Raw genomic sequence first — 25,110 nt, forward strand, 5'->3', positions numbered from 1 at the left:
GATGCGTGGTACAAACGTACCATACATGCCAGTAAAATGCAAACCGATCAGTTATATAGTATTTTATGCACCTATGTATTGAACGATACATTGTATAAGTAGAGCAAAAAATACACACACGCAATAGACAATAATAGAATTCAAAGGCAAGTGTGTAATCGTTATATATTCACATTCATCGACCCAACGAAAATGTGTAGTGTAATAACACTTTCATTTTATTCCTTTCATTCCCTTATGCTACACGAACGAACTATAGCAAAGCTTGATTAGAAAAGCAGGACCAAATCGTTAGTAGGTCTTGCGTACTGCTATTACTCACTAGCGAATGCATGGCAGTATTTCCTTAACTCAAGTTAAATGCTCCCAGCATAAGTACACTCGTCGATTTATAGAGCCGGGATGCTAGAATCACAGGTGGTTTCCTATAGTTAATTGCAGCTATTTTACACTAAAGTTCCAAGATAATAATGTTTTCAGTACGACCATGTCTTAATACATTAGTTGTTTTAAATTTGTTCAACATGTTAAATCCATGCTAATCACATTAAACTAATGCTTTGTACTTTATTGCTAAGATTCAATTGTTTCTTATGCTTTTTGGTTAATGATTTGATAATCACCAAAACATACAAGTTTTGGCATTACACATATTATTGTTTGTTTAACTTGCAAGAGCTTTATTTTTTGAAGTTATAAACATTGATAAAAAGTTTAAAAACATTAAAAAAACTCCTAAATAAACTAACTGCGAATTTTATATCCAAACTTAAATTATACTTTTTTTTATTCAAGCAAAAAGACGGTCAGGTCGTATTGCTCAATTTTTGATTTTATAACTGGCACAATTAAAACTTCTTTTATTTTATTTTGTTTATGTTTCGTTAGAACGGCCTGGCCTTATCGACTTATTGTACCACGTAGCCGGATAGTCAGTCCTTGCTATGGGGGATTGGTCTGGATGGGATTTTGGTCCGGTCCGTTCGTGTGAAGACCGGCTCCGCTACCATCATGCCACCGGGCCGCTCCATTCTTTTATTTTTACTCTCCTGTAATTGACAGGATCATGTAATGCAATTGATCTACAATTGCGTTTCATTTCGCTTTTTTCGTATATCTTGTTTCTACACTTGCTTAACATGCACTCGATACCATCTGAAAATTTCATACATGTGTAGTATGGAATACATTTCCTATACAATCTACAATAATAATTGCAGCATTCACGTTTCTATAGAGACAAACCAGAATGTACATGTACATTAAGTGACTAAGGTCTGTAAACTATTCCCTAAAAAGCGCGATGGAGCGGCTGGCACATTCTAAGCTGCTAAAGTTCAGATTAGTCGAAGCAAATGTAGAATTATATCTCGAAACCTTGCATCAGTCATTACCTCAGTTAGATATGCGCCTTGTCTAAATATCTGCAAAACGTTTTCCTACACATGCCATGCTTATATTGCACCAACCAAGATGCCGTCAATTTTTTCACATATGATGTTCACACTTTCAATTACAGAAGTTTGTTTATTTCATAAAAAACGACCAGGCCGTATTGCTTCAAATACAGAAGTAATTCGAACAGAAAATTTCCCAATTATTCTTCAGTGCAGCTTCTGTGGCTAAACACGTAGAATATACATTTGGATGATTTAATCACTTATTTGTGTTTGATTGTTTTATATAAAGGTATTGTCAAGTGCCTTAACGTTAATGTTTTTTTTTCTATAAAAGTTTAATTTCATATTTCCTGTGGCCTTTCTATTTTAGCGTTTTGGTTTATTTTTCTTATTTGATTCCTGATTTCAGATTCCTGGTTTGATTTGTATTTCATACACTTTACAGTAAAACTAGTCTGTAAACAACATGTTTTTATGCAATGATTTATTAACTATGGATCATTTCATCATTTTCATATGCTGTATTATTCTACACTATGGATTAACTACGAAACATTTTTATTTGCCGTTACATAAATGTTCATTATTTTGGGTAACGATTACGTTTAACTAACTCACATTGATCATACCGAAACATCCACTACAAAAATGAACCATCTAAGCTACGTTTTTTTCTCCTTATCAGGTTCTACAAATGTTGTCGGTCTTGGTCTGCCTTGAATAAATACTGGCTGTCGGTGGACAGAATGATTTACCCACAGGCAAAAAGTCATTCCAGAACGAATGGAGGGCTACAGTCCAATCGTGGTTGAAACTCGTACCGGACTTGTTGCTTAGCCGTCCATCATCGCCAATGCTATGGATTTGGCTCAAAAAGCCATCATATTCCTAACTTATGTAGATGATAATGAGTAGTCCTTCCAATTAAAATTACACCATTCCCATTATGGTTTTGTACAAATGGCACGTGCAACGACAATCATATCAGTTGCTATTTTATTTTTACTTAACTTGTGTACTAATCGAACGTTTTTTTCAAATATTATTTTGTGCTACGTGCAATATCAGAAGAATGTCAGTGTGTAATTAAACGAACAAAAAATAAGATACAGATTATTAAACTTATTCCAAGTCAAACTGTGATGTTGCTGCAAAAATTTAAATCATACTAGAGATTTCCTTGTTCTTTTCAATCGAATTACAATCGCACATCTCAATCATTAAATAGTTCGAATATATCGTAAAGTATACAATCTAAATAGGCAATTCTAATTGACATGCGTCATACTGTTCGTCTCTAGGGATCATTCATCGTCAGCATTCCTGGTAGTTCTAAGGAGCTGGTCTCCTGGGATTGTCTAAAATTAAATTTACTACTCATTGCGGTACAGCTATGGTTTGATCTGGTATAAACGTTATGTTTTTTTTTTATTTTCGAATGTAACATTACATTTTATTCAACGAAGTACCCACGAATTATATGGAAGAAAAATAATATCATTTCTACGTAGCGACACATTGTTGGCGAGTTTATGGCCACTACTATCTACTTCGAAAATGTTTCGCTTGCCATTGTTGAAGTATATTTACGTTGAAAGTCTACGGCATGGCGAATAAAAACAAACAAACAATGGAATACCTACCAAAAAGGACCACTTTAAACCATTCACACATTCACAGATTGTGCGTTTCATATTTTTGTCACTCACGACTCGAGCACTTGAAGATGAGTACATAAGTACTGCACTTGACGGTTACCCGTTTCTCGTATATTTCTATCGCTACGATTGCAATCTCTACCACTTCTACTATTCCTAACTGTTAATAATACTGCTTTCAATGTACTATCATCACTGTTACTATTGATACCATGCACAGAAACTATGACTAACGTCAATACATCAACAGCTGCTCATCGAACTAACAAGTATGATACTGTACTACAAACAAGGGTAACCTCATCTAATACTCCTACCTTTGTATTAGAATTAGTTATAGTTTAAAACGAAATGTACGTACTACAAAAAACGTGAACGAAACTAGAGATATTTTAAGTTCAACTCGTATTTTGCAACACCACCATGAAATGTTTACGGAAATGGTTTGATTTACGGTGTAAAAGCATATGGTTGCTATCCTTATAATTTCGGATTTAGGTATTTCTTCCTCTAGTGCAGTAGCAAAACACGAGGTGTACGGAAAATGGCACAACAGTTCAGATGACTAATACAATATTATATAATTGATTGTAGCTCACTGTATGAGGCAGACAGCATTAAATAGCAATTCAGACAGTTAGAGGTGTCACCACAGTTGTACAATGTTTCAACTGACTATTATAAAGCGTAAAAGCTGCTGCAGCTTGCATATATAAATTAAACCTCTAAACACACGAAACGCTTAGTGCGTAGTGCTTTTCTCATTTACATATCTTGAAAATTATTCAGCACAGTAATATGTAAACAATGCCACAACCCATCAGTAAGCAAAAGTTAATAGTGCATATTTCGTAAACAAAGCCAGACAAGTCGGTATGTATTTTAATAAATAAGGTAAATACAAAACAGGCGAAACACAAAAATGGCTAAAGTAGTACATATATCGGCAATTATACGAAAAAATAATGCGAAATATAGTATTAACATGGCGATAGATTAGTCACCCTAAAGATATATAATAATCATGAATACCATAATTATTACGCTAATTTATCAAACTAGTCATAGTTTATGATCAAACGAGATGTGTAGGATAATGACAAATATGAATACCGTTATAAATATCTACCTAATAAACAAACATAAACACGTTATTATAAAATACATCAATATAATGTATAGCTTAGTACAACATAACAAATTCGAAAAAAGTCAACATAATGGTTAACTATCTCAATTAATGAGATAGTACATTTTTGAAAACGAACCACATTATACAAAAGCTTATAGTTCAAAGGGAGAAGTTTGTCAAAAGAAGACCTTGAAGAGCAAACGAGAAACCTGCTGTAATAATTTATGTATCACTATATTTGACAACGGTCGAGCCGGCATTCAAATAGAGCTAATTTAAACACACAACCAAGACAAATGTGGCAATTGCGGAAACAACCTGGTTAATATTCACACTTTGTTACATGTTATTGTATGAAATTATCAAAACAACAACAAACAACAACAATCTCGACCCTAAACATTATGTGTGCAAACATAGTTAAAATGAAATAAAAACTGTTGAACGCGTAATGTCAACAAAATAATCGTTACAGTCTTTTCTGTGATTCACCAATCATCGCTAAATTTATTAGCTAATGTGTCAGTTTTTTGCGTCAGTTGCTTTGAAGAACTTTACTTAAGAAGTCTCTTAAAGGTCCCAAAGATTCTCTTACCCAACACATAATCCGTCACGTCCTCGTGCAGAGTGATAGCATGTGCCGCCGTATGTCCAAGCTTGAGTATACAGACTTGCCCTAACCCCTTGGGCGGATGGTGGCGCCGGGCAAAACAAGAGAGAGGTGAGTAGTCCAGATTTTTGGTCTTCCTGAACGTCGAAGGGACAACTATACACTAAACCTAAGCTGTCAAGAGGCCCTCCAGAGGTACCTGGGTTTAAGCGTAGGGCCGTCATCTTGCCTAAATTTACCAACGGATTTTTTGCGGATTTATTAAATCTAATTAGCTAATCGGCCCGGATACAGGGCTATGCAACAGAATTCCGTTGTGTACGTAAACTCACTTCATTTTAACATGAGTACTCCAAATTACACTTAAGCAGTTCTTAAGAATATTGCGTCAGATTACACCCCTATCCCTTATCCTGCTTTTCGTACGCACTGCACATAATTTCGTCGAAAGTCGACGTCTTTCACAATTGGAAAACTGCAACTGATTGCATATGTCTTAGGTCAAGTAGGTATTCCCATTCAGACACCACTGGGTAAACATAGGTTTTTCTGACTTCTTCTACCGATACTATATATATGAGTCATACCTTTCCATTAACAGTCACATACATGTTTAGATTTCATACGGTGCCATTTTTATTGAGAATAAACCTTTAGCAGAACGTAGTTCGCAGTTGTTCAATCCTGAACCTTCCGTTTATTTCTAATTTCAATATATACATTTCACTGACAGATCCACTGTCACACTGTCATCTTCCACTGGTCATGTATAATTACGTTACTGATGTTGATATATATCAAAACTTCTCCTCAACATCAGTTACTTATCTTCTAATCCACTCAGCTTTCTGAGATACTTAATGCGAATACGCGCGATTAGTTTGGTAAACATATCCGCATATCCGAATATATCTTCTGATGGACAATATTCATACTTTATGCTTCCTTTTCTGTATAGGTCTTTAACGAAGTTATACTTTGTATCTATGTGTTTCGTTCTATTGCTGAATTTTTCCGCAATGAACATTTTCAAACAAGATTGATTGTCTTCTTTAAGACTTATAACCTTAACATTCTCTCCTAAATCCGCAAGCAAACGTTGAAGCCAAATTGCTTCTTGAGTAGCTTCTGATAACGCTATAAACTCAGCCTCTGCTGTTGATAAGGAGACACATGTTTGTTTGCGACATGCCCATGATATTGTACCTCCACAGAATTTAAATAGAAATCCGCTATTTGATTTACGATTCGCTGTACATTCAGCCCAATCAGCATCTGCATATCCTATTAATCCTGAACTGTCCAAACGATTACTTAGTCTTAGTTTAAGATCTATTGATCCTTTCAAATAGCGAACAACTCTTCGTAATTCAGTCCAATCTCGCTGTGTAGGATTGGCGAGTTTACGACTAAAAATTGAGACTGATGCCGCAATATCAGGTCTACTATTACATGCAACATATAATAACTTTTCAATAAGCTTTTGATATTCGTGATTATTTGGAAGTGGCTTATCTTCTTCGGTTGGCTTCAGAAATCCTACATCGATAGGAATTTGTGATGTTTTTGCATCTTGTAGTCCTGTTGATTTCAATTTGTCCTCAATATATCTACGCTGAGAAATATGATAATCACCATTTCTATCACATTCTACCTCTATGCCAACATAATTTTTAACTTCTCTTAAGTTGACCACCTCAAAATTCCTCTTTAGTGTCTTGCTTATGGATGACAAATTATTTTCATCTTCGCTGGCTATTATTAAATCATCTACATAGACTAATACATAGCACCATTTGCCATTTTCTTGTCTTTTATATAAGCATTGATCCGCTTCGCTCCTTTTGAACCCATCACCTTCTAAAACTTGATGCAATTTGATGTTCCATGAGCGAGCACTCTGTTTCAAACCATAAATGCTGTGTTTCAAACGAAAGACCTTGCTTTCTTGCAGTTAACAATAAAACTTGACGACTGTTTCATATATAACTCCTCCTCAAGGTCTCCGTTTAAAAATGCAGTCTTTATGTCATATTGTCGCACAATCATTTTATGTTTAGCTGCTACAGACATCAGTGCCCTAAATGTCGTTTGACGAACGACTGGTGCAAACACTTCATCATATTCAATTCCATATTTTTGATGAAATCCTTGAGCTACAAGACGAGCCTTGTACCTATAAATCTTATCTTTTGATGTTTTCTTTAACGTGTATACCCATTTGCAACCTAACACCTTCTTACCTTTTGGGACATCGACTAGCTCCCAGGTATCTTACGTTTCATGGCCCCGAGCTCTTCATGCATTGCCTTTCTCCAATTGCTGCTATCAGGACTCGCCAGCGCTTCTGCTAGAGTTTTCGGCTCCTCCTGAAACTCAGTTTCAGCCAGAAAAGCATACCGCATCGGCAGTTTTCCTTGGGTTGTACGCTTTGATCTCCTCAGCATCTCTTCATCTGCTACAGGAGCATCTTCCCATTCGTACTGATCGCTAGTGTCAGTTGTAGTAGAATCGATTGACACTTCATCTGGATCTACATCTGAATCAGCAGTTAGCTCTTCGTCTGTTGTTGATTCGAACAACGGAATGGGAATCTCGTTATCTTCCGACGTGGCATTTGTATTATTTTGCATTTGTATCTGTTCGTTGCATTGCAAAAATTGTACATCTCGACTAATCGTTATCTTTGATGTCAACACGTCTACTAGTCGGTAGGCCTTCGAATCTTCACTGTATCCCATAAGTTTGAGTTTTCTTGCCTTTGATCAAGCTTACCACGTTTTTCATTTGGGATATGGCAATACACATCAGCACCGAAAGAACGTATATAATTCATATTTGGCTTAACTCCATGCCAAAGATCATATGGTGTTGCAGATATAGTACGAGAAGGAAAACGATTCTGCAAATAATTTGCAGTAACTACGGCTTCACCCCAATATCCATCCTGCAATCCTGCCTGGAACAACATACAGCGGGCCATTTCAACCAAATATCTATTCTTTCGCTCAGCTGTTCCGTTCTGTTGCGGCGAATACGGTGCGGTGAATTGTCTAACAATACCGTTCTGTTTCAGAAAATATTTGAAATTTTCTCCAGTATACTCAACACCATTGTCCGATCTAAACACTTTTGGCTTCTTTCCAAATTTAGTTTTCACTATTTCGACATACTCTCGAAATTTGTCCAGTACTTCCGATTTACGATGAATAACATAAACGACCGTATACTTTGAAAAATCGTCTATAAACGTTAAGAAATATTTCTATTTCCTCCTAATGACTCATTAGGCATAGGACCGCATACATCCGAATGAATCAGTACCATTACTTCAGTAGTCTTACTGTTCGACACCTTTGGAAATGTCACGCGATGCATTTTACCACGTATACACACCTCACACACATCTCAACATTTACATGATCTAAATTTCATTTCCATTCATTCATTCATTCATTCATTCATTTGTTCTGTTGGCAGTGTAGTAGCAATACTCCACTGATACGGGAGTGGATCCGAAGCTTCTAGAAAGATAACATAGGCTCTCCATTTCTTACTCTCACCCAATACGTCCCCGGCGTACAGAACGGTAACATGTTTCTCCAATATCTGAGCTTGGGTATACGGGGAAACCCAACCCCTTGGGAGGATGGGTGATATGGCTAAATTGGGAGGAGGGAGAGGTGCTAGCGTCTGTTCTCCATGTTAGGGGCGGCTGGCTCTCTCTTCTGTCCTGGCTTCGTACGGGACTTTAAACAACTGCGAAGCGTAGGCCCTCCGACGAGACAGGGGGTTGGGGGAGAGGCCTTGCAAGCCACCCCCAATACCATCGCAACGGAAGGACATCAAAATGATTCGAAACGGAATAACGGTAATCGACCCAAGCTACGAAATAGGAATAACGATTGGAAACTTGGAACATGGAACTGCAGATCCCTTACGGCACCCGGAAGTACCCGCATTCTTGCGGACGAGGTGAGGGCCCGCGGGTTTGGAATTGTAGCACTTCAAGAGGTGCGATGGAAAGGAGTTACGGAGCGCCCCTATCGCAGTTATTGCATGATCTACCAAAGTGGTGGGGAAAAGCATGAGCTCGGTACGGCGTTCCTGGTCATAGGTGAAATGCGAAAGCGAGTGATCGGATGGTGGCCGATCAATGAAAGGATGTGCAGGTTGAGGATCCGGGGGAGGTTCTTCAATTTGAGCATTATTAATGTGCATAGTCCGCACCTTGGAAGCACCGATGACGATAAGGATAACTTTTATACGCAGCTGGAGAAGGAGTACGACCGCTGTCCACAACACGACGTCAAGATTGTCATCGGGGATTTTAACGCTCAGGTCGGACGGGAGGAGGTATTTAAACCCACAATTGGAAGTTTCAGCGCCCACCAGCTGACGAACGACAACGGGCTTCGCCTTGTAAACTTCGCCTCCTCCAAGCATATGACCATTCGCAGCACCTTTTTCCAACACGCACCTCGCTTCAGCTACACCTGGAGATCACCCTAGCAGACATATTCCCAGATTGACCACGTTCTCATTGATGGAAGGCACTTCTCGGACATTATCGACGTATGGACATATAGAGGAGCAAACGTCGACTCAGACCATTTCCTGGTTATGGTTAAGTTACGCCAGAAACTGAGCGTAGCCAATAAGCTGCGCTATCAGCCAACCCCAAGGCTCAACACAGATCGGCTGAAGCAAGCTGATGTGGCGAGAGATTTCGCGATCGCGCTCGGGGAAGCGCTGCCGGAGGACACCACCTCCGAGGCGAAATCCCTCAACGACCACTGGCGTATGGTGGAGCAAGCCATCAGCAACACGGCCGAGCGAACAATTGGCCGCGTAACACGTAACCAGAGGAAGGAATGGTTTGATGATGAGTGCAGGCGAGCACTATCCGAGAAGAATGCGGCGCGTACCCGAATGCTCCAGCGCGAGACCCGGCAGAACGTGGAAAACTACAAACGACTGAGAAGACAGCAGACCCGACTCTTTCAGGAGAAGAAGCGCAGCTTTGAAGAGTCGGACGAGCATCTGATGCAGCAGCTATCTCAGTCGGGGGAAACTCGCCAGTTTTACAGGATGTTGAATGCGGCACGAAGCGGTTTTACTCCCATGATCGCAATGTGTCGCAACGTGGAGGGAGATATCCTGTCGGACGAGCGAGAGGTGATCGACAGGTGGAAGTGTTACTTCGACGGACACCTGAACGGAGCAGATACAGCAAACACAGGACGAGGCACAGGAAGCAGAATTGAGCAGCAGATTGGCAGCCAACATGACGAAGACGAAGTGCCCCCACCATCCTTGGACGAGGTCATCAGCGCCGTCAAACAGTTGAAATGTAATAAGTCAGCTGGCAGTGATGGACTGGTGGCAGAACTGTTTAAGATGGGCCCGGAGAGGCTTGCCGTTGTCATGCATAGGCTGATCCTAAGGATTTGGGACCAGGAAGAACTACCGGACGAATGGAAACTGGGTGTCATACACCCAGTCTACAAAAAGGGCGACAGATTAGACTGTGCTAACTTCCGAGCCATCACAATCCTTAATGCCGCCTATAAGATCCTGTCCCGCATACTCTTCTGCAGACTTGCGCCCCTTGCTACAGATTTCGTCGGAAACTACCAGGCTGGGTTTGTTGGAGGCAAATCGATCACCGACCAAATCTTTACTCTTCGGCAGATCCTCCAGAAGTGCCGAGAGCACCAGATCCCTACGCACCACCTGTTCATAGACTTCAAGGTGGCCTACGATACCATAGATCGGACAGAGCTATGGAACACCATGCAGCAGTACGGATTCCCTGGAAAGCTGGTACGGCTGTTGAGGGCCACTATGGATGGGGTGCAGTGCAAGGTGAGGGTGTCGAACATGCTGTCGGAATCGTTCGAATCTCACCGGGGTCTGAGGCAAGGTGACGGACTCTCCTGTTTGCTGTTCAACATCGCTCTGGAAGGTGTCATGCGAAGCGCGGGCTTCGACATCAGGGGCACGATTTTTACCCGATCTCTCCAATTCCTAGGCTTCGCGGATGATATCGACATCATCGGACGGACATCTGCGGCGGTGTGCAAGGCGTACACCCGACTGAAACGCGAGGCCTCTAGGATTGGATTGAGGATCAATGCGACGAAGACAAAGTACCTGCTTGCTGGGGGCTCTGATCGTGATAGAACCCGACTCGGAAGCAAATTATCAGTTGACGGTGACGATCTCGAGGTGGTAGAGGAGTTCTGCTACCTTGGCACGATCGTAACTTCGGACAACAACGTAAGCAGCGAAATCCGAAGGCGCATTGTTCAGGGAAATCGTGCATACTACGGGCTCCACAAACTCCTGCGATCCAGAAGGCTCCAGCAACACACGAAATGCACGATATACCGCACACTGATACGTCCGGTAGTCCTCTATGGCCATGAGTCATGGGCAATACGGGCGGAGGACGCCAACGCTCTCGCCATTTTCGAGCGGCGGGTGCTACGGACTATCTTTGGCGGTATTTTTGAGCAGGGAGTGTGGAGAAGGAGAATGAACCACGAGCTAGCTGAGCTGTTTGGCGGAGCAGACATCCTAACGGTGGCTAAGGCCGGAAGGATACGATGGCTGGGGCACGTGATGAGGATGCCGGACTCATGCCCCACCAGGAAGGTGCTCGCCAGTGACCCGTTCGGCACGAGGCGCAGAGGAGCGCAGCGAGTTCGTTGGCTGGATCAAGTGGAGTAAGACCTGTCGGAGATCGGGTGCAGCCGGGGGTGGAGGAATGCAGCCTTGGACTGAGTTTCCTGGAAACGGATTGGTGACCTGGCCATGTCAGCACGACGTGCTCAACTGTGAGCGGGCCAAGAAGAAGAAGAAGAAGAAACTTCATTCCCGGAACCGTGAAATTCTTTAACGAAGCAATGTCTCTATGACCAAGTTTACGATGCCAATCATGAATACATTCGGTAACAGCATATGATATACACTCATGCAGCTTTAATACGAAAAGGTTATTAATAGGTTGTGCAATGACACCAATCACCCCATTTCGACTGATAGTTGCACCTTCCGCATTAAAATTTATTTCGTAACCTTTCGCTACTAACTGCCGTACCGATAGCAAATTCGCTCTCATTCGCTCGCTAAGGAACTAAGTACACATTATCAATTGTAATCGTATGTAACTTATTGTTCTTGTTGGTCGCAATAAATTTACCCGATCCTCTTCCAATTGACGATACTTTTCCACCATCAGCAACACAAATCGCTTCTTTTACACTGCTGTCAAAAGTTTCGAGAAAATTTCTTTTGTTCGTTATATGGCACGTTGCACCAGAATCCAAGATCCATGTACCAGCTGTGGAAAGGGAACACTGTTCACCTCGTTGTATTTGACAGATGGAGACCAAAATGACAACTGAGTAGGATTGTTGTCATTTCCGGTAGAACACATGCGGTACAAAACGGATAAAGGACAGTCGCTGTACTCAGAGAGTGAAAATATATTTGGAAGTAAAACGCTGAAACTAACTTAGTTGTTATTTCAACAGGTTATGGGCCCAGCATCGTTGATACAAAGGATTTTCGCTATCTGAAAGATTCGACCAGTTGGAGTCGGATTCTGTTATTATTTGCGAGGCAAATAGTTTTTCATCGGTGCATCGTCTGCGAGACGGGAACGAAAACAAAATGGCCGATATGAAGTTCAACATAGAGAAGCTTAACCGTTGTGTTAATAACCAAATTTACACCTTAATCTCTACGACCGGCATACCCGGGTATCCCATACATTTTGTATGGGGAACGCAAAGTTTTCGTCTTTAAACTTAAATAACTTTTTTTGTATTGGAAATTAAAATTTCAAATTTAAAACACAAAAGCGGGCATTAGTATTCTATACAATCGTGAAAAAATCAGAATTTTAAAAGTTTATTTAGAATTTTTTAATGGTGTTTTTGTGTATGAACTTTTTGACCAACTTTTTGACATGTAGCATTCAATAAGTTACTGTGATATATGGACTTTGCCTAGTAGAATTCTGTAATAAAGCAATTTGTCAGCATATAATATTAACAAAAATGCATATTTCAAGCATATAATTTTGATGTTGAAGATTGTGAAGGTTTATTGTACTTGTACGATATTTATTTGATATTATGCATGGAATTTAGAGTTTAACAACTGTTGCATTTGACGAAAACTTTGCGTTCCCCATACAAATGTATGGGATGCCGGTCGTAGAGATGAGGGGTATAAATAGAAATTTGTGAAAAAATAATGTTTCCAGTTATCCAAATGCCACATATTGGATATTTTCTGAAAGAAAACTAAATTTCCTAAAGATACAGTAAAAGAAATCAGGTAGCTATCATATTTCAATAAAAAGTTATTCAAGTTTGAAAACGAAAATCATACCCTGGTATCCGGTCGTAGAGTTGACGGTTAATGGAAATAATTGGCAAACATGGAATGTACGCATAGAAATGCTCCTAGCTCGTGATGACCTGTGGGATGTGGTAAATAACAAAATCCCCGTAGAAAAGGATCGCACCGACGCTTTCAAGACATCCAATCGAAAGGCTAAAGCCACAATCATATTGTTGCTAGAGGACAGTCAATTATCATTAGTGAGAAACTCGAAGTTTGCTCACGATGTCTACATAGCCCTTAAAAACTATCACCAGAAAACGACAAGATCGGTACGAGTATCGCTACTGAAGAAGCTGTGTGCGATGAATCTTACAGTGTCTGGAAACATAGAAGATCATATTCGTAGCTTCGACGATTTATTCGATCGCCTTGACGCCGCGGGTACTAAACTGGACAAAGACACGAAGATTTGTATGGTTTTACGCAGTTTGCCGGCTTCATACGACGGTTTAGTTACGGCGCTTGACGTTTGTTCGGACGTCGACATATCGCTTGAAGTGGTTGAATCCAAACTCATTGATGAATACAACCGTCAACAAGAAAGAAAAGGTAACGGACACGTCAAAGTAGAGAAAGCAATGCGATCTGCAGAAGGTAAGCCGGATCATGGTACGACCGGAGGATTGCGTATTTGCCATTACTGTAAGAAACCTGGCCATTACAAGCAAAACTGCAGAAAATTTCTTGCCAACAAGAAAAAGGAAGAATCGTCAAGTAATTCGGTAAAAGCTAAAGCTGCACAGAGTGATTCACAAAGTGTTGCTTTTACTGTAATGAAAAAGGAAAAATCGCGTAGCTGGGTGATCGATAGTGGTGCTAGTGCACACATGACAAACGATCAGTCATTTTTCGAATCATTGGAAAAATTTGACAGTGGATTCATTACCATGGCAGACGGCAAAAAGACACAAATCAAAGGTGAAGGAAATGGTGTACTGTATGGTATTAACGGTTCTGCCAAAGTCATGAAGATTGAAATGAACGATGTCAAAATCGTACCAGGGATCTCCACAAACCTGATATCGGTCGGGAAGTTGGCAACGAAAAGACTGAAGGTGTTTTTCGATAATGATGGGTGTAAAATCGTCAACACAGATGGTGTAGTGGTTGCTACCGGAACCCGTCACAGCAGGTTGTATTATCTCAACGTAGTCGAAGCTTCGATGGCGGCATTGCATGTAGGATATATGTGAAATGAGACACCCTGTGTTGCGCGATGGCAACCCCAATTAGTACAATTGTGCTGCCAGGGAAGCAGAATGACGATACGAGTCAGTCTCCCTCGAAACACCACTGGAAACGGTTGTCCAATAAAGTCACTTTTTTTCTATTTTTTCCTACATGGGGGCTCGTCCGGGAAAGAAAAGTGCTAAAAAAGGACAGAGTGAAAGACGTGCGCGAGATTGAAAGGACGAAGCGCTTCCCGCGTGTAAGACGTGCGCGAGAGTGCGAAAGACGAGACGCTTCCCGCGTGTAAGACGTGCGCGAGAGTGCGAAAGACGAGACGCTTCCCGTGAGTAAGACGTGCGCGAGGAGTGCAAAAGACGAAACGCTACCCGTGTGTGAGACGTGCATAATACGAGGTTAAAAACGCGTGTAAATGCGTGCAAAATACAACACAATGGACAACGAAGCGCGGATCCTTGTGTTGTTAAACGATTTAACTCGTCCTGGTTTGGTGAGACGGTGTACCGCTCGAAAACTTGCTACCACAGGCACTAAAGAAGAGTTGGCCAGAAGATTGGTAGAAGAAGGGAACGTCGAAACGATGGATGAGACCATGAATACGGACGATTACGAAGACGCGGAAACGCAAAATACTTCACCCGAAGAAGTGGTATTGCCCGAGCAACCGGATGTGGTGCGTAAACCGTATTCATTTCGTGACGTTGAAGATGGTTTAGAGACATTCGGAAACGATCTAACGCAGGATTTTGAAATGTGGTTGAACGAGTTCGAAGATGTATCAAAGATGGCGCGTTGGACACATGACCAAATGTTGGTCATGATGCGCAAAAAGCTAGTGGGTGCAGCGAAAAGTTTCGTGATGTTGAACCGCGAGACGAAGTCTTATCCGGCGTTGCGTGCAGCTTTGTTAGAAGAGTTCGGCAAGATCATTCGAGCAAGCGATATACATCGCAAATTGGCTACTCGAAAGAAGAAGAAGGAAGAATCCACGTTGGAGTTTATCTATTCTATGCAACGCATCGCACAAGGAATAGAATTAGACGAAGCCAGTTTGGTAGAATACATCGTGGACGGGGTCACCTTGGACACTCGAACTCGTGCAAATCTGTACGAAGCAACGACCATGAAGGACCTCAAATCAAAGCTGTTATTTTGGGAACGCGCCCACAAAAAAGACGAAGCGGATAAGAAAAAGGATGAAACTGAGAAGAAGAAAGAGCAAATTCGTCGATCTTCAGACAAAGAAGAAGAACCCAAGAAACGACGTTGTTTTAATTGTGGCGAATTAGGACATGAAACGCGCACATGCGCAAATAAGCAGCAAGGACCCAAGTGCTTTGAGTGTAGTGAGTTCGGGCATCGTGCGAAGGAATGCCCGAAAAAGGCAAAACGACATTCGTCACTTACGCTGAAGAATAATAGTGATGTTCTTTCTGTGAAAAAAGCTGATACGACGTCAAACAGTACAGTGGGTTCAAAACGAAGTGGGCTGATCACGAAGAGCGTGGAGGTAAATGGTTTAGCGTGTGAGGCTTTTATCGATCCAGGTAGCGAAGTGTCACTGTTGCGGCAAGATTTTTTCGAAGAATTACCTTCTCTAGAAATAGTGCCGATTACAACGGGTTTCTCACTTCGGGGATTCGGTGGAAACTGCAGCAAACCACAGGGGAAAACAAAGATCAGCTTAGGAATCGATGATGTGAAGCGATCGTTAGACGTGTTTATTGTTTCCGTGAACTCGATGAATTCGAGACTGCTACTTGGTATGGATGTTTTGCAAACGACAAACTATATGATAACGAATAACGGTCTGAAAGTGCAGGAACTGGAAAACGACGGACAATGGATTCATAACATAACAGTTACTGATGTTGAAGAATTGACGATCCCTTCAAAATATCGCGAGCAAGTGGAGTGTATGATCAAAAGTTATAACCCAAACAAAGAACCTCGATCAGTCGAAACGTTGGCAATCCGTTTGCATGATGAAAGTATAGTTCGCGAAAACCCGCGTAGATTAGCTCCGTTGGAAAAGCGAGTGGTAAAGGAGCAAATAAAAGAGTGGCTCGAAAAGGGCGTTGTGAGGCCATCGTATAGTCCATACGCTAGCGCAGTAGTAGTGGTTCCGAAAAAGAATGGAACACACAGAGTGTGCGTCGATTACAGAGAACTGAATAAGAAGATGATTAGGGATAAATATCCGATTCCGAACATAGAGGATCAAATCGAGCAATTGGCGGAGGCTAGAGTGTTCACCACGTTGGATTTGGAGAATTCCTACTTTCACGTACCGATCGATGAGGATAGTCGAAAATATACCGCGTTCATTACCCACGAAGGGCAGTATGAGTTTTGTCGTGCACCATTCGGTTTGTGCACCAGTGGTAACGCGTTTTGTAGGTTTATTAATTTCGCGTTACGAGAACTGATCAACGAAGGAATAATTGTAACATTTGTCGATGACATAATTATTCCGACTATCTGTGAGGAAGTGGGCATTACAGCATTGAAGCGTGTATTAGAGGTAGCCGAGAAATCAGGGTTAAGATTCAATTGGAAAAAGTGCGTATTCTTACAAAGACGTGTGGAGTATCTGGGATATGCTGTGTACAACGGTCATGTCGAACCAGCAGAACATCAAATCGAAAAAGTTAAGCGTTACCCTGAACCGAAAACTACAAAACAATTGCAGCGATTTATAGGACTCGCAAGCTATTTTAGAAAGTTTATATCGGGATTCGCGAAGATTGCTCGACCTTTAACGGTGTTGTTGAAAAAGGAAAACCGGTATCAATTTGGTCAGAAGGAAATTGCTGCGTTCGAAGAGATAAAGTCAGTGTTAGTTAAGTATCCGGTTTTGCGTATATTTCAACCTGGCGTGGATACTGAGATACACACGGATGCAAGTAAAGAAGCATTGGCAGGAGTGTTAATGCAACGTTCAACAGACGATGGCAGGTATCATCCTTGTTATTACTACAGTAGATTAACCAATCAAGCGGAACAGAACTATCATTCGTTTGAGCTAGAGACATTGGCGGTAGTAGAGTCGTTAAAGAAATTTCGTTGCTATCTATTGGGTCAAAAGTTCAAAGTAGTGACCGATTGTTTCGCATTTAAACAATCTATGACTAAGAAGATACCAAACGCAAGAGTTAGTCGTTGGATGGTGGTCCTAGCAGAGTTTGAATTCGAAGTGGAGCATCGAAGTGCTGAAAAAATGCAGCATGTGGACGCTTTGTCCCGAGCTGGTGTGATGTCTATATCAACCGAAATATGTCAGCGTATAAGAAAAGAACAGCAACGCGACGCTAAGTTGGCGGAAATTCTTCAAAATCTGTGCAGTGGTGAGCAGGTTGATGACTATTTCGCGAAAAATGGTGTGCTGTATAAAGGTGACACCCAATCATCTAATTTGTGTGTGCCGATCACGATGGAAGCAGAAATTATAAAGAACGCGCACGATCAAGGACACTTCGGCATCAAGAAAACTAAGGAACGTTTAGCGAATGATTATTACATTCAAGGTGTTGATGCGAAGATTGAAAGATGTATTTCATCTTGTGTGAAGTGTATACTTGGTGAGAGAAAAAGGGGAAAGGCGGAAGGATTTCTTCATCCTATACCGAAGGGCGAGGTTCCCCTCGATACATTCCATATCGACCATCTCGGCCCTATACCATCGACAAAGAAATCGTACAATTACATACTTACGGTGATTGACGCATTTAGCAAGTTTACGTGGCTTTTCCCCACCAAATCAACGGCGAGCGATGAAGTAATGAAGAAGCTGCGAATAATTTCCGACGTATTTGGAAATCCTCGACGAATCATTAGCGACAAGGGAGCAGCTTTCACATCGTCGATGTTTGCGAGTTATTGTGAAGAGCGTGACATAGAGCTACACACGATCGTCACGGGGGTTCCAAGAGGCAATGGACAAGTAGAACGAGTCCATCGCATCATCATTCCGGTTTTGACTAAGCTATCGATCGATAAACCGGAAGAGTGGTACAAGCACGTGAATGCAGTGCAGAAGGCAATCAACAGCAGCTGGCAGAGGGCAATACGGACCAGTCCGTTTGAATTGCTAGTCGGAGTTAAGATGAAGGATGCGGACGGCAATTCAATCCGCGCCTTACTCGAAGCAGAATTGCAGCAGTCTTTTCAAAACGACAGAGAGGAGTTGCGCAGATTGGCTAGAGATGGGATCCAGACCATCCAAGAAGAAAATCGACGGGGATACAACTTACGAAAGCGGCCGGTACGTGAGTATAAAGAAGGCGATTTGGTGGCGCTTCCTGTGACGCAGTTTGGACCGGGAAGGAAATATCGGCAGCGGTTCTATGGTCCATACGTTGTAGAAGAGGTTCTGGAGCGTGATCGCTTACGTTTGCGTAAACTTGACGACGACGCTGAGGGACCATCGCGAACATCCACGGCGTGTTCTGCTATCAAACCATGGGTACATCCGGGCCGGATGTAACGTCAGGAAGGGCCGTGTAGGATATATGTGAAATGAGACACCCTGTGTTGCGCGATGGCAACCCCAATTAGTACAATTGTGCTGCCAGGGAAGCAGAATGACGATACGAGTCAGTCTCCCTCGAAACACCACTGGAAACGGTTGTCCAATAAAGTCACTTTTTTTCTATTTTTTCCTACATTGCATGGCCAGCATAAAGTAAATTGCCAGCACCAGTGGCACAGACGATTTGGACATCGAGATTGGGCTGCTGCTGAACGTGTGCTGAAGGAGGAAATGGCTACAGGTTTGAAGGTAACTGATTGTGGACTACGATTGGTGTGCGATTGTTGTATGGAAGCAAAGTCGGCTCGTTTGCCGTTTCCTCCTGTTATCCAATGAAAGTCGTCGCAGGTTCTTGACATCATTCATACAGATATTTGTGGACCCATGCAGAACACCACACCTAGTGGAAACAAGTATTTTATGGTCATTATAGACGATTTCACTCGGTTTACAACAACTTATCTGTTGAAACAGAAATCAGAAGCTGCGGAAAAGCTGAAGGACTATGTGCGGTGGGTAGAAAACCTTTTCGGTCGCAAGCCACGGGTGGTGAGATCCGATGGAGGGGGAGAATTCAACAATAATGAACTTCTAAAGTTTTACAAGAAGCAAGGAATACAACCGCAATTCACTACCCCTTACTCCCCTCAGCAGAACGGCATTGCCGAACGTAAAAATCGGTCACTGACGGAAATGGCCACTTGTATGTTGGTCGATGCCGGAATGGAGAAACGATTCTGGGGAGAGGCAATTTTGACAGCCACATACCTTCAGAATAGACTACCGTCCAGACCCATTCCAAAAACCCCATATGAGCTATGGTGGGGAAGAAAGCCTGATCTTAATCATATTCGGGTGTTCGGAAGTAAAGCCTATGTCCACGTACCAGAAAACAAAAGGAAGAAGCTGGACAGCAAAGCTCGGAAACTGACGTTTGTTGGCTATGCGATTGATCAGAAAGCATACCGTTTTGTGGATGTTGAAACGGATCAGATAACAGTGAGCCGCGATGCCCGATTTATTGAATTAGACAACGAAACAGTATTGGTGGAAGTACAAGCTCACGTAGAGCAGGAGAAAACTGAAAACGGAATCAAAGAGAATACAGAAGATATCGAGCTAATACCCTTCACAGAAAAGAAGGAAGAAAGTTATGACGATTCCGCAGAAGAATACTACGAAGTAGAAAATAACGAAGAAGATACCAACATGAACATACGTCGCTCAGGAAGAACAAATCAGGGAACACTGCCTACACATCTAAAGGATTTTAGCCTTGAGCTGTTGAATACGCAGCGTGTGCAGTTGAAGGCCCGATAGATCATCGTGATGCTCTAAAGGACAACGCGTGGCGCGAAGCCATGTTGGAAAAGCTGGCGTCTCATCAACGCAATAAAACTTGGACACTGGTATCGTTACCGGAAGGACAAAAGGCCATCGGTTCAAAGTGGGTATTCAAAGAGAAACGTAATGAGGAAAATCAAGTAATGAAATACAAAGCAAGACTGGTAGCACAAGGCTACGCGCAGAGATCTGGAGTCGACGTAGATGAAGTGTTTTCACCTGTAACAAGTCAAACGACCTTTCGTATCTTTCTTACGGTTGCGGCAAAGAATAATATGCATGTTCGACATCTAGATGTTAAGACGGCGTACCTTTACGGCAATCTGGAAGAGGAAGTGTACATGCGGCAGCCGCCGGGATTCATCCTTCAGGGAAGAGAACATTTAGTGTGTCGTCTTCAACGCAGCATCTATGGATTGCGTCAGTCCGCTCGTTGCTGGAATCGACGATTAGATGAAGCCTTGGTGAAAAACGGTTTCAAAAGTGGAGTAGCAGACCCTTGTTTGTATGTCAGAGGTAGTGAAGACACGAAAGTTTTGCTGGTAGTATATGTCGACGACCTGTTGATTGTGTTTGAAATTTGACAATTCACCACCTTGTATATGTAAACCTCAATCATCGATCAATAAGCTTATGTCAAATAAAAGCAAGGCTGGCACGCTGAAATAGTGCAGTCGTAAAAGGCAAGCCATAGAAGCAAATGCTGGTGTCTTCCTTTAATTCTAACAGGTTATGGGCCCAGTACCCAGCTAGAGCAGTGGTTATTTTCAAATCCACAAAATGGCAGAATTATTAAAAAATAATTTTTTGGTGCCGGTGTTTGATGGCACAAATTACGCTGCGTGGAAGATTCGTGTGTTGGCGATCTTGGATGAGCAAGATCTCATAGAGTGCATCACGGAAGAATCTCCAAATGAAGAGGAAACCAGTCTCGAAGAATCAGTGCTGAAGTCTGGTGACAAATTAAAAGTGGCAAGAGTGAAGAAGGACAAAAAGTGCAAAACGTTGTTGCTTAAAAGTATGTCCGACGAGCAAGTTGAGAATACGCAATTTTGCAAGACGGCATATGAAATATGGTCGACACTCGCATCAGTGTACGACAGAAAAAGTGTGGCAAAACGTTTGCATGTGGCTAGAGAGCTGAAATCACTCAAGCAAGAAAAGGAAAACCTTCACGATTTTTTTATCAAATATGATAAATTAGTGTTTGAGTACAAACAATTAGGGGCACAATTGGCACAAATCGACGTGGTAAATGGTTTATTGTTGAGTATCGGACCGCAGTATGCAACAATAGTGACTACTTTGGAATCCTTACCAGAAGAACATCTAACAATGCCTTTCGTTAAAGGCCGGTTGCTCGACGAAGAATTAAAACAAAAATCCTCTAATGAAGATGTAAAAGAAAGTGCCGTGTTTGTTGGAAAGTCGCAGAAGAAATTTAAGCAAGTGAAGTGTTTCCATTGTGGAAAAATAGGACACAAAAAGCCCGAGTGCCGTTTTCTCAAAAAATCGACATACACTAATGCTACATTATTGACGTTCGCAGGAACGACACATAATAGCTGTGATTTTTATCTGGACAGCGGTGCAACTGAACATTTAGCGAACAACAAAGCTTTATTTACGACGCTAAAACTTTTAGAAGAACCGAGGAAAATACATACGGCGAAAAACGGAATTTCCTTAAGTGCGACCGAAATAGGAACAATAAAAACGTTTTGGAAAAATAAAAGCGTTGAAATAACAGATGTGTTATTCGTAGAAGATTTGTTGATCAATCTGTTATCCGTATCAAAAATAATGAGCACAGGAAAAGAAGTTTTGTTCAAAAATGACAAGGTTGTGATCCGCGAGTGTTCTGGAAATGTTATCGCAACAGGCAGAAAGTGCGGGGCGCTTTACAGGCTAGATCTACAGGTTGCAAGTAACATGGTGTATGCTAATGTATCGAACGACATAAATCTTTGGCATCAACGATACGGGCACATTGGAAGTGAATATCTAGAAACATTGATTAAAAACAATATGGTTCAAGGTATGGAATCGGTTAACGTGAAACACCATATGGACAAATTGTGTGAAACATGTGTTAGTGCCAAACATACACGTAAGCCTTTCGACAAAGTGAAGAAAATGAGATCGTCCAGACCACTAGAACTTGTGCATTCTGACGTGTGCGGACCAATTTCACCGGAAACGTGGAACGGAATGAAATATTTTGTCTCCTTTACGGATGATTTTACACATGTCACAAAAATTTATTTAATGCGTAATAAATCGGATGTTACAAGTTTTTTTCAACAATACGAAGCGATGGCAACGGCACATTTTGAAAAACCCATATCGAGAATTAGGTGTGATAATGGCGGAGAATATAAGAACAAAAAATTCAGTGAATTCTGTGCCAAAAAGGGTATTCAAATCGAATACACGGTAGCATATACGCCTCAACAGAACGGCGTGAGCGAACGCCTAAATAGAACGCTAATGGACAAGACAAGAGCGATGCTTCTTGGAAAATCGGTTCCAAAGAAACTATGGGGGGAAGCGATTGAAACGGCGGCATACTTGCTGAATAGAAGTCCAACCGTAGCAATACAAGGAAATAAAACACCAATAGAAATGTGGACTGGCAAAAAGCCAAACGTAAACAATTTACGAGTTTTTGGTGCAAAGTGTTTTGTAAGAGTACCACATCAACAAAGGCAAAAGTTGGACAGAGTTTCAGTGGAAAATGTATTCATCGGTTATGCCACAAACGGATATCGTGTTTGGAATGGAATAAAAGTGATGATTGCACGTGACGTCATATTCTATGAAACTGAGGATAAAGAATGTGCACAACCTATAAAGCTTCTCGAGAAAGGGGAAATGTACAAGAAACACTATTTGGTACATGATATGAACGATGAAACGTGCAATGAACAAACATCAGACGAAATAGTGGAACATAGTTCAGAGACTGAAATGAACAACGAAAAATCTTCGGAAAGCAGTTCATCACATGAGATGGACGATGAATCAGAATTAGAAGATGAACCCCAAGAAACTACTCCAACTACTCCAGAAACTAGTGCCAGACCGGTGAGATCAAATAAAACTAAACCACAACGATTTTTGGATTATTTTTTAGGCACGTCGGTAATGGTGGCAAATGAGCCTACATCAATGCAAGAAGCTATTGAATCCCCGGAATGCGAATCATGGAGAGCGGCTATGGACGAAGAAATTAAAGCTCACATTGATATCGGTACATGGAAGCTTGTGTATTTACCAGCTGGTAAACGAGCAATAGGATGTAAGTGGGTGTTTAAAGTTAAGCAGGACGAAACTGGAGAAATCAAGAGATACAAAGCACGTATAGTTGCTCAGGGTTATGCTCAAATACCCGGTATAGATTTTGATGAAACATATGCTCCTGTCACTAGATATGCAACCATTAGAACACTCATGACAATAGCAGGGAGAGATAATTTGTTTTTGAAACATCTCGATGTTAAAACTGCGTATTTAAATAGTGAAATTGATGAAGAAATTTACATGGCTCAACCAAAAGGATACGAAGTTCCAGGAAAAGAAGGAAAAGTTTGCCATTTGCAAAGAAGCATATATGGATTAAAGCAATCCGCAAGATGCTGGAATTTGAAATTAACCAATGTGTTGTCCGGGTTCCGCCGTGCACCAACCAGCCGCGAAGGTTGCTGGTCTCCCGGTGCCGCCAGACTCCGAGCAACAAGATTGCCCGCCGATTGTCGCCGCTCTACGGTGTCTGCACCGACAGGGTTCGACAATCGGCGGGCAATCTTGTTGCTCGGAGTCTGGCGGCACCGGGAGACCAGCAACCTTCGCGGCTGGTTGGTGCACGGCGGAACCATGAGTGACGCGCTTAATAGTTAGCCTGAGCGACACAATGTATTGAAAACTCTTGGCTTCAGGAAAAGTAGTACGGATGAATGCTTATTCATAAAAAATACGCATGCAACTAAAATCTACCTAGTTATCTATGTAGATGATATATTGATTGCAGGCGCTAAGGAAACAGACATAAGAAAAGTATACGATGAACTCAAAAGACATTTTGTTATAAATTGGTTAGGAGATGTAAAATATTTCTTAGGAATTGAAATACAAAGGGATACATCTGGAATCTATAACATGAGCGTCAAAGGGCATATTCAGAATTTAATAACAAAGTTAGGACTTGAACAAGCTAACGTGACCAAAAGCCCTATGGATCAAGGCTTTATGAAAGATGCAACTGAAACTGAGATATTTGAAAATATCACAATGTATAGAAGCGCAATAGGAACATTAATGTACATAGCGAATACAGCAAGACCGGATATTGCAGCAAGCGTAGCTATTCTTGCAAGAAAATTCAATGCACCTACACAGAAAGAATGGATAGCGACAAAAAGAATAGTACGATATTTGAAAGGTACCATTGAATTTAAGTTAAAATTAGGCGGTGAACCTAAGAAGGGAATAGAGGCATATTCAGACGCTGATTGGGCTGAAGATAGAAACACCAGAAAATCTGTAACTGGTTTAATAATATTCTATTCAGGAGGAGCCATCAATTGGATAAGTCGTCAGCAACATTGTGTAACTCTTTCTTCCATGGAAGCAGAATACGTTGCGTTAAGCGAAACATGTCAGGAAATTAAATGGCTTAAAAGTCTTCTAAAAGATCTCGATGAAAAAGAAACAATAGCACATGTATATGAAGACAATCAAAGTTGCATTAATTTTTCGGAAACAGGTAAAAGGACAAAACGCTCAAAACACATAGATACAAGAGAAAATTATATCCGAGACTTATG

General features: G+C 41.5%; 2 protein-coding genes across 2 annotated transcripts; one reads left to right on the forward strand and one right to left on the reverse strand.

The window, feature by feature from the left end:
* Positions 1-7,058: 7,058 nt before the first annotated feature.
* On the reverse strand, positions 7,059-7,541 carry LOC128302754 (uncharacterized). Its single transcript, XM_053039613.1, has one exon. The coding sequence runs from the start codon at positions 7,539-7,541 to the stop codon at positions 7,059-7,061; it is 483 nt and encodes a 160-aa protein (XP_052895573.1).
* Positions 7,542-9,423: 1,882 nt separating this feature from the next.
* LOC128302755 (uncharacterized) lies at positions 9,424-14,414 on the forward strand. The gene is made up of 2 exons (XM_053039614.1): positions 9,424-11,082; positions 13,476-14,414. Exons 1-2 carry the CDS (start codon positions 9,424-9,426, stop codon positions 14,412-14,414), a joined length of 2,598 nt encoding a protein of 865 aa, XP_052895574.1.
* Positions 14,415-25,110: the final 10,696 nt, after the last annotated feature.

Source organism: Anopheles moucheti, chromosome 3, assembly GCF_943734755.1.
Source record: "Anopheles moucheti chromosome 3, idAnoMoucSN_F20_07, whole genome shotgun sequence".
Classification (NCBI taxonomy): Eukaryota; Metazoa; Arthropoda; class Insecta; order Diptera; family Culicidae; genus Anopheles; species Anopheles moucheti.

What these genes read in the sequence shown, in the direction of transcription:
- LOC128302754 (XM_053039613.1), bottom strand. Translation starts at nt 7,541, where the DNA reads ATGGGATACAGTGAAGATTCGAAGGCCTACCGACTAGTAGACGTGTTG.
- LOC128302755 (XM_053039614.1), top strand. Translation starts at nt 9,424, where the DNA reads ATGGTTAAGTTACGCCAGAAACTGAGCGTAGCCAATAAGCTGCGCTAT. An exon ending in TCGTAACTTCGGACAACAAC is followed by an intron (nt 11,083 to 13,475) that starts GTAAGCAGCGAA and finishes AACTATCACCAG; the next exon opens with AAAACGACAAGATCGGTACG.